The following is a 13814-nucleotide window of genomic DNA, read 5'->3' on the forward strand; positions in this document are numbered from 1 at the left end:
GAAACATCACTGTTCATTATTTGGCTATAATTAGGAGCTATACATGTAGAACTTAGGGTTTATCAGATCACCAGTATCTTGTCTCAGCCTCTCTCTGCTTATATTAGTAAGCTCTGTCAGGTCCTCTCCCAGAAGCTGCTCTCTGGTCTTCACGCTCTGTGAACCCGTGATTTGTGACTCTGCTTTCTCCACTTCCAACCTGTAACACAAAATGTGTTAACACAGGTCCTATCTCAAACCAAACATAAGCATGAGGTGGTTTGAAACCCATCTCCTTGTGGACACTCTGTGAGACCTTTTATCTTTCCTTTAGTAATGTTTTTGAACATGATGTGGAAAGTGACTTATTATTATATAACTGACTAGAAATTTCAAAATTTCTATGTCCCCAATTTCAGACAGATGGGCAAGACCTGTGCTCCTTTGACTAATCCTTAAGAAAAAAAAAACTCACTTAAGCTTTTGAGGTTAACTTAAACTAATATACATGTGCATGGAAATGTAAAACAGTACTTTGCCTTCAATGTTTAAGGAGTTACATAAGTTTTATGGCTTTAGATTGCTTTGTGTGCTGCTAAGAAATATTATGTACTACAATCTGGAAACTTGAGGGACAAAGTAATTATACATGGGTTCTGTTTTTATGTTTCTTAATGTTCTTTGACTGAAAGTTCAAAGTTAATATATCAGCAATGGGACTACTGAGAATTCTGTTTATTGGTGATTGTCCTTCCACTGTAACTTTACCTTGTCCTCTTTCTTCGCATCTTTGTTCTCCTAATTAAAAATAAAAGATTAATAATAAAAAAACACAAAAAATTGTAACAAATTAGTGACATTGAGAGCAGATTAATTAGAAGAAAAGGTGCTTTTAAGAAGGAAAGAAGGACCAAAAAGTTCAGGTTAAAGAGTTTGTGGGGGACTTCCACCAGTGCTTAGACTTGCACTTAACTCTGTACTCAGGAGTTACTCCTGATACTGCTCAGAAGACGATTTGCAGTGTCAAGGATTGGACCTGGGTCAACTAAGTGCAAAGCAACAACTGCTGTACTACGTCTCTGATGACCATGCTTTTTTTTTTTTTTTTAACTTTTGTACTTGACTGATCCAAGTCCAATACGTGATACTGCAAATAGTCACCTAAGACCCTGGTTCAGTTCCAGGAGACACATTTGGTCCCTTAAGTACCACCAGGGAATAGTGCATGAGCATTGCTGAGTGAGGCACAACCCTTCAACCTGTCCACTTCCCCCTCATAAAAGAGAATGAGATCATGAATGATCATCAAATATTTACCATATTTATTCTATACACAAAATACCATATTTGTGGGCGTATAAGACGACTGGGCGTATAAGATGACCCCCTAATTTTGCTGTTAAAACATAGGTTTAGGCCTATATTCACTGTATCAGACAGTTCCTGTGCTGCAACTGTATGTACCACAGTGAGCCAATCACAACAAGCACAGGTTCAAAGGTTATACTGTCATAGACTTCCTCTCTGACTCTGGCCCATCTGAGCAGGCTTTTGACAGTGTAGATTCGAGTCCAGAACATTGTCTAATTTGCATGCATAAAAAGTCTGCTTGGATTGGCTGAGTTAGAGAGGCAGTCCGAGCAGCCTGGCAGTGATTGGTGCAGGATCAAGTTGGAAAATTCATTTTGTGGCAATATTTAGACAATTTTTGTTTAGCGGCATATTGAAACATTTTTCGGGATATACTCGGTGTATAAGACAACCCCGATTTTCGGTTGACTTTTTTTTTGTTTCATAAGTCGTCTTATACACCGGAAAATACGATAATCAATGAGATGGTAGAAAATAGTTCGGAGTTAAATAAAATATTTATGTAATTTCATGGAAAACATATTGAGAATAGCTTAAGGGTTCAAGTTTTGTGGGTATATTATTTCATTTTAAATATATATTCATAAGCAGAGTTACTCTATTTCAGGTGGAATTTTAAAATGTTGAAAACTTTGTTGGTTTCAAAGAACAGAACAATTTAGTCAAAAAGCATAGATTGTATGTCATATAGATAATATCCAGTAAAAAATAGTACCATTTCCTTTTTTGTAGGATGTTTCAAAGTAGAAAAGGATAAAATGTAGACGTAGAAAGGATAAAGATGGATTTTGAAAGCTAATACAAAATATAGGAATTGTTATGTGTTTCTCAGATATAGCTTTCTTTGAAAGTTGTTTATAAGAATTTTAAAATGCACTACACTTCATAGTTTTGTATTTGCCAAAAATAAGAAAAATTGAGCAACCATGGCTGCTTTAGCCATGCTTTTGTTTTATCTTTATTTTCTTTAATATGTTAGGTAGCAGTTCTATTCATGGAACTTTATTTTAAAGGTTATCCTTTCCCTTTTTACTCTTGGAATGGGGGAACATTTTTTTTTAAATAACTGATATATAGTTGAAAATAAAGGTTAACTTTTCCTTTCAATTCACAGCAGTGGTTTTGGTTTCTTTTAAAATGTACTGTTGGTCATTGTAACATAACAACTTGGCTGCTTTCTGAAATTCAGAGTAAGAATTGAACAAGGGAAAAAATGATACTGTTTGTGTCTTTTCTAGACAACTGCTGTTGCAAATTTAATGCTTGTGTTCTATGGCCAAGGAGAGCAATCCAATTTTAGACTTTCTTCAGACTATGACAAATAATGACTAGCCAGGAAATGGAACAGGCACACTAATGATAGGTCAAGTAAAATGAAAGTTCTAAAATGCCCTAGATAAAAGAATGTCTTGGGAATGTTTGTAGTCAGTAACAAATCCAACATTCCATTGATTACGTTAGCATCTCTGACCCTGACATAAAAACCATTGTAAGAAATTTTCTTTCCTTTTTTTTATAAAGATAGTGACTATTCTACAGAGAATATTTATTTATTTATTTATTTATTTATTTATTTATTTATTTATATGTATGTATTTATTTAGTTTTAGTAACTTTCTTTCCCTCTAGGTGCTTTGGAAAATATTGTTTTCATCTTGTGTTAATTTGAAGATTCTTTGATTTTTTTTTCATAGCAAAAAATAAATCTACTGTAATTTATACATAAAACATACCATTCAATAACTCCTAATATTCTTGTAGTGGACTATGAAATTTTATCCTGAGAATTAGGCCTAATGACTTCATAATTCTTTTATCAATAGAATTAATCATAGATGCATAGTTTGAAACTTTGGTACATGGGTTTGGATCTTTGAATACTAAATATTCTCTGTTGTAATGCAGGATTTATTGGTTATGCATCGCACATCAACCGCATAGTTCAGCAGTGGAATCTGCAGGATAATGATGATGATCAGTTATTTTACACTAAAATTTACATTGATCCACTGAAGAGGGTATGTAATAGTTGCTATTTTCTGTGTAACCTCCTTGTTCAAAATGGCTTCTAGGGCTTTAACTATTGCATACATCTTTCTGGCACTTAACAGACAATATAATAAATAACGGGCCATTAAGTTGTATCAGATCTTTTAAATTAGCCTTTCTAGATGCCTCATAAAATGCCTTTTCATACTTTAATTTAGCCAAAATCTTTACAGCCACATAACAGCCCAAGGAAATACTTTTTTCTTTTATGTGTTTTTATTTAAAATCTGTATACTCTATTGAAAACATCTTTTTTTTAAGTGACAGGAAATGTTACGGATAATAGTTTATCATAAAGACCCTAGAGAAAACATTCCTGATATTGACTTTAGTGCTACCATGAACAAAAATAAAATAAAAAAGTTCTATGACTTTCTATAACTTTGAATCCAAGTAAGGCTGATGCTCTAATTATTTGAGCATAAGAGGCTAAATTGAGTATGTAATAAATACTATTATAAAATTTATTGAACTGTTTGTGGATATTGTACTTAGGAAACAAGAATTTATGGGAGAGAGCCCAGAGAGCTGATATGGGATATGGAGGAATTACTTTGTACTCAATCTTGCTTTGATCCCTGATCAACATTCAGCCAAAAGAAACCTCTGTAAATTGCTAATGTGGCTCCAAAACAAAACAACAGCAAAAATATTGTTTTAAGCACATTTAACTGTGAGCTCGAAGATATCATTGCTTGCTTCTTTTTCTTAGATTAGTCATACTTTAGTCATTTAAATATTTTCCAAAGAAAATACTGAACAACTTTAATTCTTAAAATGTTATGCTTCTGAGCCAGAAAGATAGCATGGAGGTAAGGCATTTGCCTTGCATGCAGAAGGACTGTAGTTTGAATCCTGGCATCCCATATGGTACCCTGAGCCTGCCAGGAGCGATTTCTGAGCATAGATCCAGGAGTAACTGCTGAGCACTGCTGGGTGTGACCCAAAAACCAAAAATAAAAAATGTTATGATTCTTTATCTCTATATTGTAATTGTTCCTCATGCATGTAACACAGCAAAACCTGAGGATGTGGTCTTTTATCTCAAAGAAGAAAAAAAAAATCTTTGGGCTGTGTGTAAACTGGACAACCCCAATCTTGATCTTGTTCCTTCTGAGTGTAATTCACCTCAGAAAGCACTCAGAATTTTATTTGGTTGTTTTTCTGCTTCAGGAGATTACCTCTGAAATATCACTGCTTGACTTATAATAATTTTAGTTGCAGAAATTTGATTTAGTTTCTCTATAAGTGTAAGATTTTCACCTGTGATGAAAAGATGACAAGCAGAGATTTTAAAGAGAACACTGTTTCTTACTTCTCTGCAGGATACAAGGCCAGTATAGGTTTACAGCAGGGTTGCTTTTTTTATTTATTTATTTTGAATTTTTCTTTTGAGTTTTGGGTCATACTTGGTAAAGCTCAGAGTCTACTCTTGAATATATTCTGTGATCATTCCTGACTGGCTTGGCAAAATATAGAATGCTGGGGATTGAATCCAAGTTGGCCTCTTGCAAGGCAAGCACCCTATGTTCTGACCCATGTTGAAAGCTGTTTCTATTACTTCATACATGACAGCGATCTTGATGTGTCTTCATATAGTGATGAGGGGAGAAGAGAGTTATTCTAAGGGCACTAATGCATTTTGAAGGCCTCAGTTCTCATAGACTTCAGTTTAACCCTAATTAACTCCCCAAGTTTTATCTACAAATAATAGGACACTGCATGTTAGGGGTTTAGCCTATGATGGTGGGGAGAACATAAACATTTCTTCCACAAGACATGAAAAGACAGTCTTAGGGATATTATTATGAGAAGGAAATCTAGCTGAAAGAGCTGCTGCATGATGATCTTTAAAGGTCCAAGGCAGGTACAGCTTTAGAGTGAAACTGATTGATTCTTGACCTATAAAAGATGTCACATGGGTAAACTTATTTCACCTTTAGTAGCTACCCATAAAGGTTGTTTGTTCTGCCTATATTCCATCATTACTAATCTGACCTGGATGAAGGAGAAGCTACCCCAAACTTTCCTGAGCCATACACCAGTGGGAAAAGGGCATACTTAAGCCCTGGGTGGGAAGTGACAATCTCTAGGTTGGAAATGATTGGTTTTCTTCTGCTAACCATTCCCTAGTTACAACTAATCTAGAAGTGGAGAAGTGGAGCTCTTCAGACAGCAGCATGAATGTTTAGCATTGACTTTGTTCTCTATCACTCTATCGGGACTTTCTTTCTGCTTTTCTGCAGAATATTCTTAGAAGGGTTTGCATAGTGAGTCTTCTGATTTCCTCCCCAAACTATAGAATTTGCTAGGTTTGTTTGCCATATTTACTCTTCACTTTATTTCATTTTCAGGAAGCTATCAATATCACTTTGGATCATAAATGCAAGATATTCCAGACCTTAAATGGAGCTGTAGGTATGTTTTCTATAGTAATAGATTGCTCAAGCCTACAATGAATCACATTCTGAGGTTGTAACTAAGGTAAATTACAATTTTAAAAATATACTGACATGGGGCCGGAGCGATAGCGCAGTGGGAATGCGTTTGCCTTACATGTGGCTGACCCCAACATCCCATATGGTCCTCCGAGCCAGGAGTGATTTCTGAGTGCATAGCCAGGAGTAACCCCTGAGTGTCACCGTGTGTTGCTCCAAAACCAAACCAAACAAACAAACAAAAAAAATATATAAAAATATACTGAAATCAAGTTTAGCTTGATTGTTTTTGAAATTTTTTTTAACCACACCAGAGGTCCTTAGGATTCACTCCTGGTGATTATGGATGCCAGGGATCCAACTCAGGTCTGCCACATACAAAGCAAGACACCCTACCTGCTCTACTATTGCTTCAGTCCCCAAACTAGAATTTCTTTTACTTTTTTTTTGGCTGGGGGGCACAACTGGTGGCACTCAAGTTATTTCTGGCTCTGCAGTCAGAAATTACACTTGGCAGATTTGGGGGACCGTATTTGATGTCAGAGATTGAACCTAGGTTGGCCACATTCAAGGCAAACACCCTACCTGCTGTGCTAACACTCCAGCCCCTACCTTGATACTGTTAAATATTTTTTTTATCTCAGGTAACTTAGAATTTAACAAATTACCTTTTAGGGATTGTGCCTATACTTATGCTTTACGTATTAGAGCCTTAACCATGTGCATATTGTGAGCCAAAACCTGTAACTTTGATCAACACTCAATTGTATAGTCATGCTTTAAAACCTACACACAAACAAATGGTATTTCAGTGTATTCTTCAAGTTTATACAGGAAAAAGGTTCTCAGAATGTAAAGAATTTAGTTCAGAAAGTATGAGAAACAGGAAAAACCTGACAAAAGCCAGGTCTTTTGCCCTCTTGTGGCCTGTGAGTTTCTGGAATTTGTGTTACACCTGCTTTAGAGAACTGAGAATACTTGAAGGTAGTGATGATTCAAAGCCTCGCTAATGCCTCCTCAAACCCACATACCTGTATTGTTCCTATCTTCATAATAACTCTCATAGATGCTCATAGCAGCTCCATTTTTACGGATGAGTAAATGGAGACAGTGATTCATCCAGAATCACATTGCTGCATAAGGTCAGGGTGGCTAACAAAGATGCTGCCCGCAATCACCAGAGCTCCTCTCTCTGGCTTCATTTCTCAGTCCCTTGGCCGATGTAGGGTATGTAGAGTGTGGGATGCTTACAGATCTTTGAGCAGCAAAGTTTCTCAGAGCAACTGAGCCTGAGGAATAACATACCTGAGCAGGTTTTTGGCTCCAATGCATGGATGTTCAACTGGATAATCACATACTCTAAATTCTTAAAGCCTGCTTTTCCTTTGTAACCCAGATGAAGTCGTTTTGAAATTTGAAAATGGTAAAGCCAGAGTGAAGAATACATTTTATGAAACACTCCCCGTGATGCTTAATGGCAATGGACCCACCAAGGTGAGTTGTAATCATGCTGCTCCCTTGTTTCTCAGAGCCAGACTTGAAGCAAATGTCCAGTGTCTTCCCAGCCACCTGTAAGAAGCTTAATTTGGTGTTAAGTTTCTGGTTTAATCTTTTACTCATCATTTTAGAGTTCATTTGGATAAATCAAACTGATCATTTGACCTCAGCTATTTTATTCTCTCTGGTGTTTAATAGTAACATCTAACTTTAAATTGAAACACATTTTCCTAATAAAGGGGAATCTCTAAAGAGGAATTATGGAGGGTAAAGAGGGGTTAAATTTGACCTGATTCATTGATTTCTTTTTTTACCCAGCCTCTCATCTGATTTCTAAGATAACTTGACAAACTTATATTTGTTTTTATACTAAGGCTGATGACTTATAGTTAACCAAGACTTTGATGGTCTGATAACATTTTTGATGGAAAAAATACATATACATATATAGTATTGAGTTTACTGAAAGTGTTATTGACTGCAAAATTCATAGGAAATTTTGTATTCCTGTTATCTAATTAAAATGGATTTTGAACTGAATTAATGTAGATGAATATAGATATAAATAAATACAATATTTATGTGTACAAATATATGTTAATCTGCTGATATATACAGTAAATCTATATGCTAAGCTTTTAAAAGTATCCCTCCTGGACATGCTCAGGGGACTTGTGGTGCTGGGGATTGAGTCTGGGCTTCTTGAATGCAAAGTACACACCATCACCGAGTGTCCTTTGACTTTTCACACTTGTACACCAGCAGCTGCCTTACATACAAGTCCATAGACTGACAGTTGTAACCAGGGCTGTCAGTGTTTTCAGTCTTCCACCATCTGTGTACGTACAGATGGAGAGTAATGCAGGAACCATTGATTTGACTCTCCAGATTCTTTATACAACTTTAAATTTGAACACTGTGTATAGGCTAAAGGTAGAAGTAATTCATACTGTTAAATGATTCATGACTGTATTTTCCTATATGCATTTTTGTGTGATTTGATTTGCTTCCATGTCAACAAACCTTAATGCAGATGATTATCAAATACTTGATCTGAATTTCTGCTGCTCTCCTGCACATCTGATACCCACCTAGTAGATCAGTCTATGATCTACTACAAAAAAGAAGTCTACTACAAAAAGAACTCATGACCTTCCACACTGTCCTTTTTATAGCCAGACAGAATTGAATTATGATATGGCTCCACGATTGAAGGGCCTTTCTTCCTGAGTTTTGTGTGTGGTGTTTTTGTTTGTTTTTCTCAGTGCCTGATATATCTTCCTTTGCTCATTAGCAACAAGAGTCCACACAATATGGAACCAGTGTATTTTGCTGAGTGACATGTGTTACATTTTCTACCTCCTTCATGCCCTTAGCCCTGAAGTTCTAGATTCTCCACTTGCCTTATCAGGATCTTTTAAAATTTTGTTTCTGCTCTGTCATACCTTGGCTAGACCAAGCAATTTTGCACTCCCCAACACTAGATCTGCCCACTCACACCCATTTCTCATCTTCTCTCCCTCACTTCCTGCTGTACAGAATGCCTTCCAGCTTTGCAAAAATATCATGTTTCATGCGTTTGCGAGTCTTCTATGCTGTTCATTTCACTCATTGTGAAATGCCCATTTATCTTCACCTACTAAGAGCTGCTTATCATTTAGGTGTCAGTTTTGTCTTTTGCAAGCCCTTAAAGTGTATTTTATTTTATTATATTTTAAACAACCTTGCAGATGTGGCTCAGTAAATCCAGGGATCATTCCCAATGATTCTTGACATCTGGGCCAGAGGATATGATGCTGCTCATACCCAGATGGGCCACCCTAGTGGTACTTTGGGGATATCTAGGGCCACATCTGGTGGTGATCAGAATCCAGGCTGCACCCAACAGTGTTTGGGGGACCATATGGTGCCGAGACCAAACTGAGGTCAGCCAAATGCTGGGCGTATGCCTTGCTGACTGTCTTGTTGCTTTGTCTCCTAGAGAGTGTTTTTCTAATAGCTGATCCTTCTTCCCCCACAGTACATATGCTGAACAGAAATGAATTGGCCTACTTTCATCTCTCTTCTTGACTGGGCCTCAACCTGGGAATTCCCAGAACTATTTCTGGCCCTTTGATTTGGTTTTCTGAGGGTCCTGCTGTATATAGAATCTGTTGTTCTAATCGTGGTTGAGTGTCAGGATCTATAAACAGAATGGGCATCGTTCTTGTAAGTGATAAGTGGTTGCTTATCTGCTCATCAAAATCCTGAAGGTCACTATAACATTCTCCAAGGGGTGGACAGCTGTTGTATGTTGCTGTATTCTTACATGTCATTGCATACCAAAGGCTCTATTCATAGTCCCAGTACCTGACAATACAGCGGTACAGTGGGATGTTCTACTTTATTGTTATTATTTTTATATTATTCTTTGGGCCACACCTGGTGGTGCTCAGAGGCTACTCTCTTTTTTTAATTAGAAATCATTCTTGGTGGTGCTTGGGGACAATATGGAATGCTGGGGATCAAACCCAGGTCAGCTGGTGCAAGGCAAATACTCTACCTGATGTACTATCTCTTGAGCCCTGATATTCTAGTTATTAATATAACTGAGTACTATACTATTTTCTCTTAGTACTGTGGTGTTCTAATTGCCTGTTGCTGTCCTTAAGAGGGAAATTGGTCCTAAAAATCTAGTGGAGTAAAGTTCTGATGTCCAGCAGTTTCATTATGGTCCTCATGCCACATTCCCAAGGTATTGCTGATTAAGTGATAATTACAAAGACCTCAAAAGTAGAGGATCCTGAATTTATATCCTTAATCACTGAAATAGATGCTTCTAGGAGTTCACTCTCTGGCATGTTAAGATCATAGGAGACAGAACTGGAGTGATAGTACAGCCTTGCCTATTGCTGATCCAGTCTGTATCCTGGTATCCAGTATGGTCCCCTAAGCCCTGAGCCTACCAGCTGTGATTCTTGAGTGCAGAGCCAGGGGAATCCCTAAGCACAGCAGCGCAGCCAGGTATGGCCTGAAAACAGAAAACAGAAATCATTAGGAACCTGCTCAATTTTTTTTTTTTGAGGGGAGCAGTGAGGAGGCTTTGCTGACTCTTCTTTTTAATTTTTTTTTAATTTTCTTTTTTATTTTATTATCATAATAATATTTTTGTTTTGGCCAAAGTGGATCTTTCACAGTAATATTTTGTGCATATTGACATTGAATCAGTGGAATTTCCACCACCAAAGCTGGTTAATTGTAATTGTTCTTATTTTTGAAAGTAAGCCTACATTGCTTCATTCTTCATTTTTTGTTTGTTTGTTTGTTTTTGTTTTTTGGGCCACACCCATTTGATGCTCAGGGGTTACTCCTGGCTAAGTGCTCGGAAATTGCCCCTGGCTTGGAGGGATCATATGGGATACCAGGGGATCAAACTGAGGTCCTTCCTTGGCTAGCGCTTGCAAGGTAGATACCTTACCTCTAACGCCACCTCACTGGCTCCATTGCTTCATTCTTCTTAGCACTGCTTTTGTGTATCCAGAGTGTCTGATATGTGATATATTCTTTCTCATGTGTCTCTAAGTGATTCTGTAGTTGCTGGGTAGCACATTATTTAACCTCCCCTTGTGTTTCCAGTTTTCTTAGAGTTGATTTTCTACCATTGTGGCCAGGACAAAAAGATACTTCCTAGAGTTTATATTTTATTAGTTATTGCTTTCTAATCTCATACTATTTGAAAAAAACTATTTTTAAAATATAATCTTGAAAATCACATAAGAGGGGCTGGAACAATACCTTAACAGTAGGGCATTTGCCTTGCATGCAGATGACCCAGGACGAACCTCTGTTAGATCACCAGCATCCCATATGGTCCCCCAAGCCAGGAGTGATTTCTGAGTGCCAGGAGTAAACCCTGAGTGTCACTGGGTGTGGACCCCCCAAAAAAGTCACATAAGAACCTACCCCATTTTCAATTTTTTTCATTTATAACTGCTCTCAGTATTTTTTGTTTGTTTTTTTGGGGGGCCACACCTGGTGATGATCAGGGTTACTCCTGGCTATGTGCTCAGAAATCACTCCTAGCTTGGGGGACCATATGGGACGCCAGGGATCAAATTGTGGTCCATCCTAGGCTAGCATGGGCAAGTCAGACGCCTTACCGCTTGCACCCCCACTCTGGCCCTTCAGTATTTTTTCTTAATGAAGCAAGATCATTTTTTAGTAAAATTTACTTGGAAAGACACAAGGAGAAAGAAAGAGAGAACATGGGCTTCTCCAGAATGGAGAGAAGCCAGCAAGCAAAGAAACAGAGAAAGACACATGTTCAAGAGAGAACTTGAGCCTGAGAGAGCAAGCCTGCTTTCAATATGAATGTTCTATCAGACATCTCTATAAATGGCATTTATTTGTAAGCCTTTTGGACCACACTCAGTTTAGTTATTATTGAGGGCTTTTTCTATGTTTGCACTCAGGGATTACTTTTTGTTTGTTTGTTTGTTTGTTTTTTGGCCACTCCGGCAGCACTCAGGGGCTACTCCTGGCTCTACTCTCAGAAATCGCTCCTGGTAGGCTCAGGGGACCACATGGGATGCCGGGATTCGAACCACTTTCCTTCTGCATGCAAGGCAAACACCTTACCTTCATGCTATCTCTCCAGCCCCTCAGGGATTCCTTTTGATGGTGCTCAGGATTCCATATGGAGTGCTAGGGATTGAACCTATGTCTGTTGCTTATAAGATAAGCACCCTATTTGCTGTACTACTTCTCTGGATACAGTCATATTTTCCACCTTATAATTGTTTTTAAACTTTTTATTTACAATGGTATGTATTTGAAATAGTTTCATTCTATATTTTTTTTCTTTAAGTTGAAGCTCATTTATTGTTAGTAACACAGAGGACTTACTTTATTACCCCACATTTTCTTTTAATTATCGAGTACACATTATCAAATAGATGATACTTTTATGCAAACAGAAGAGAAATAGATTAAGTTGTTTTATTTGCATATGAAAATAAATCATTTCTGAGACTCTAGACTGCAAAAAATTAGTGACCCCTAATTTTACATATATAACTTAACCTTTTATGATTTGAAATAATTAGATGATTTGGGGACCAAGTAAGGAAAGAAAAAATGGTAGAAGTTGGCTGTAAAAATTGGCTGGAAAAGTTAGCCTGCCAAAGCAGTGACATCATACTTGGAAATATTTTGATTTTGTGAAAGAAGGATCAAGAAAATACTGTTACCTAGTAGCTCGGAGATGCCCAGAACAGCTTAATTACAAAAACAGTTTCTTTTACTTTCTGAAGCTGCCAGCATAAATGTCTCCAGCTTTTAATGAAGAAAACAGACACAATTCTGTTTGGGTAGGGATGGGGATTTGAAAGTTTCTGTTTGTGTACTTGGTGATCCAAAGACGGGAGGTTTTTAGTAGAAAGAAATGATGTAAGATATAGCAGGTGTCAATGGAAATCACATTGACATAAAATGTAAGGACATTTCTGGTCCAAATAATGTTTTTACAATATCTTAAGTATCTCCAGATATCAAATTGAGGTAAAACATAGGAAGTAGAGGGGTCAGAGTGGTAGGACAGAGGTAGGTAGGGTATTTGCCTTGCATGTGGCTAACCCAGGACAGATCTCAATTCAATCCCCAGCGTCCCACATAGTCTCCCAAGCCAGGAGTGATTTCTGTGCACATAGCCAGGAGTAAACTCTGAGCATCACCAGGTGTGGCCCAAAAACAAAACAAAACAAAACAAGAAAAACATAGGAAATAGAGAAGATAAAATTAATATTTTTAATTTGATCATTAAAAATATTACAATATATGTCTTAAGAAGGATAGAAATCCATGTTATGCCTGATCACCCCAAAATAATTCTTTGGCTGGAATAGAGTTGTGAATCTTCAAGACATATATTGTTTAGAAAATGAAGAATATTTCTCTTTGTAATAAAATAACAGTAAATTGTAGTTTTTAGAGGCATAACAAAATGACTACATTGGTCCTTGAAATATTAGTGAATGCTTTATTTCATAGTTCCTACCTTGTGAATTTGTTTCATGAATTATCTAAGGCATATTAATGAATTATTTGTCAGTATAAACCAAATGAGATTACCTTTATAGACTGCATAGCACAATATTTTCCTATTGTGAGTAATATTGTACTTATTTCAACAGAATTTATTTCAATTGAATATAATAGAAGCATTTGGGTGGAATCCCAGGTATTTGGGAGGAGTCTGGTAAAATTATGCTAGACCAATTATTCACAAGATGTATGTGTTTATTATTATTACTATCATTATATTTTATTTTATTTTTTCTTGGTGGGCCACCCAGCAATGCTGAGTTACATCTGGAACTGTGCTCAGGAATTATTTCTGGCAGTGCTTGGGGGACCATATAAGGTGCCAGGATTCAAACCCAAGTTGGCTATGTCTTACCCACTGTACTTATCATTGCAGTCCAGGAGATCTATTTTAATATG

The 13814-nt window shown here is 37.0% G+C and overlaps 1 protein-coding gene across 2 annotated transcripts in view; it reads left to right on the top strand.

Moving 5' to 3' along the window:
* PLOD2 (procollagen-lysine,2-oxoglutarate 5-dioxygenase 2) overlaps positions 1-13814 on the top strand; it is an 83259-nt gene that overhangs the window by 50089 nt on the left and 19356 nt on the right. For both annotated transcript variants that reach the window (XM_049785861.1, XM_049785862.1), the window contains exons 5-7: positions 3256-3368; positions 5754-5817; positions 7234-7331. In XM_049785861.1, the coding sequence (XP_049641818.1) occupies positions 3256-3368; positions 5754-5817; positions 7234-7331 (275 nt within the window). The remainder of the gene's footprint in view (positions 1-3255; positions 3369-5753; positions 5818-7233; positions 7332-13814) is intronic.

This window comes from Suncus etruscus, chromosome 13 (assembly GCF_024139225.1).
Source record: "Suncus etruscus isolate mSunEtr1 chromosome 13, mSunEtr1.pri.cur, whole genome shotgun sequence".
NCBI classification, from domain to species: Eukaryota; Metazoa; Chordata; class Mammalia; order Eulipotyphla; family Soricidae; genus Suncus; species Suncus etruscus.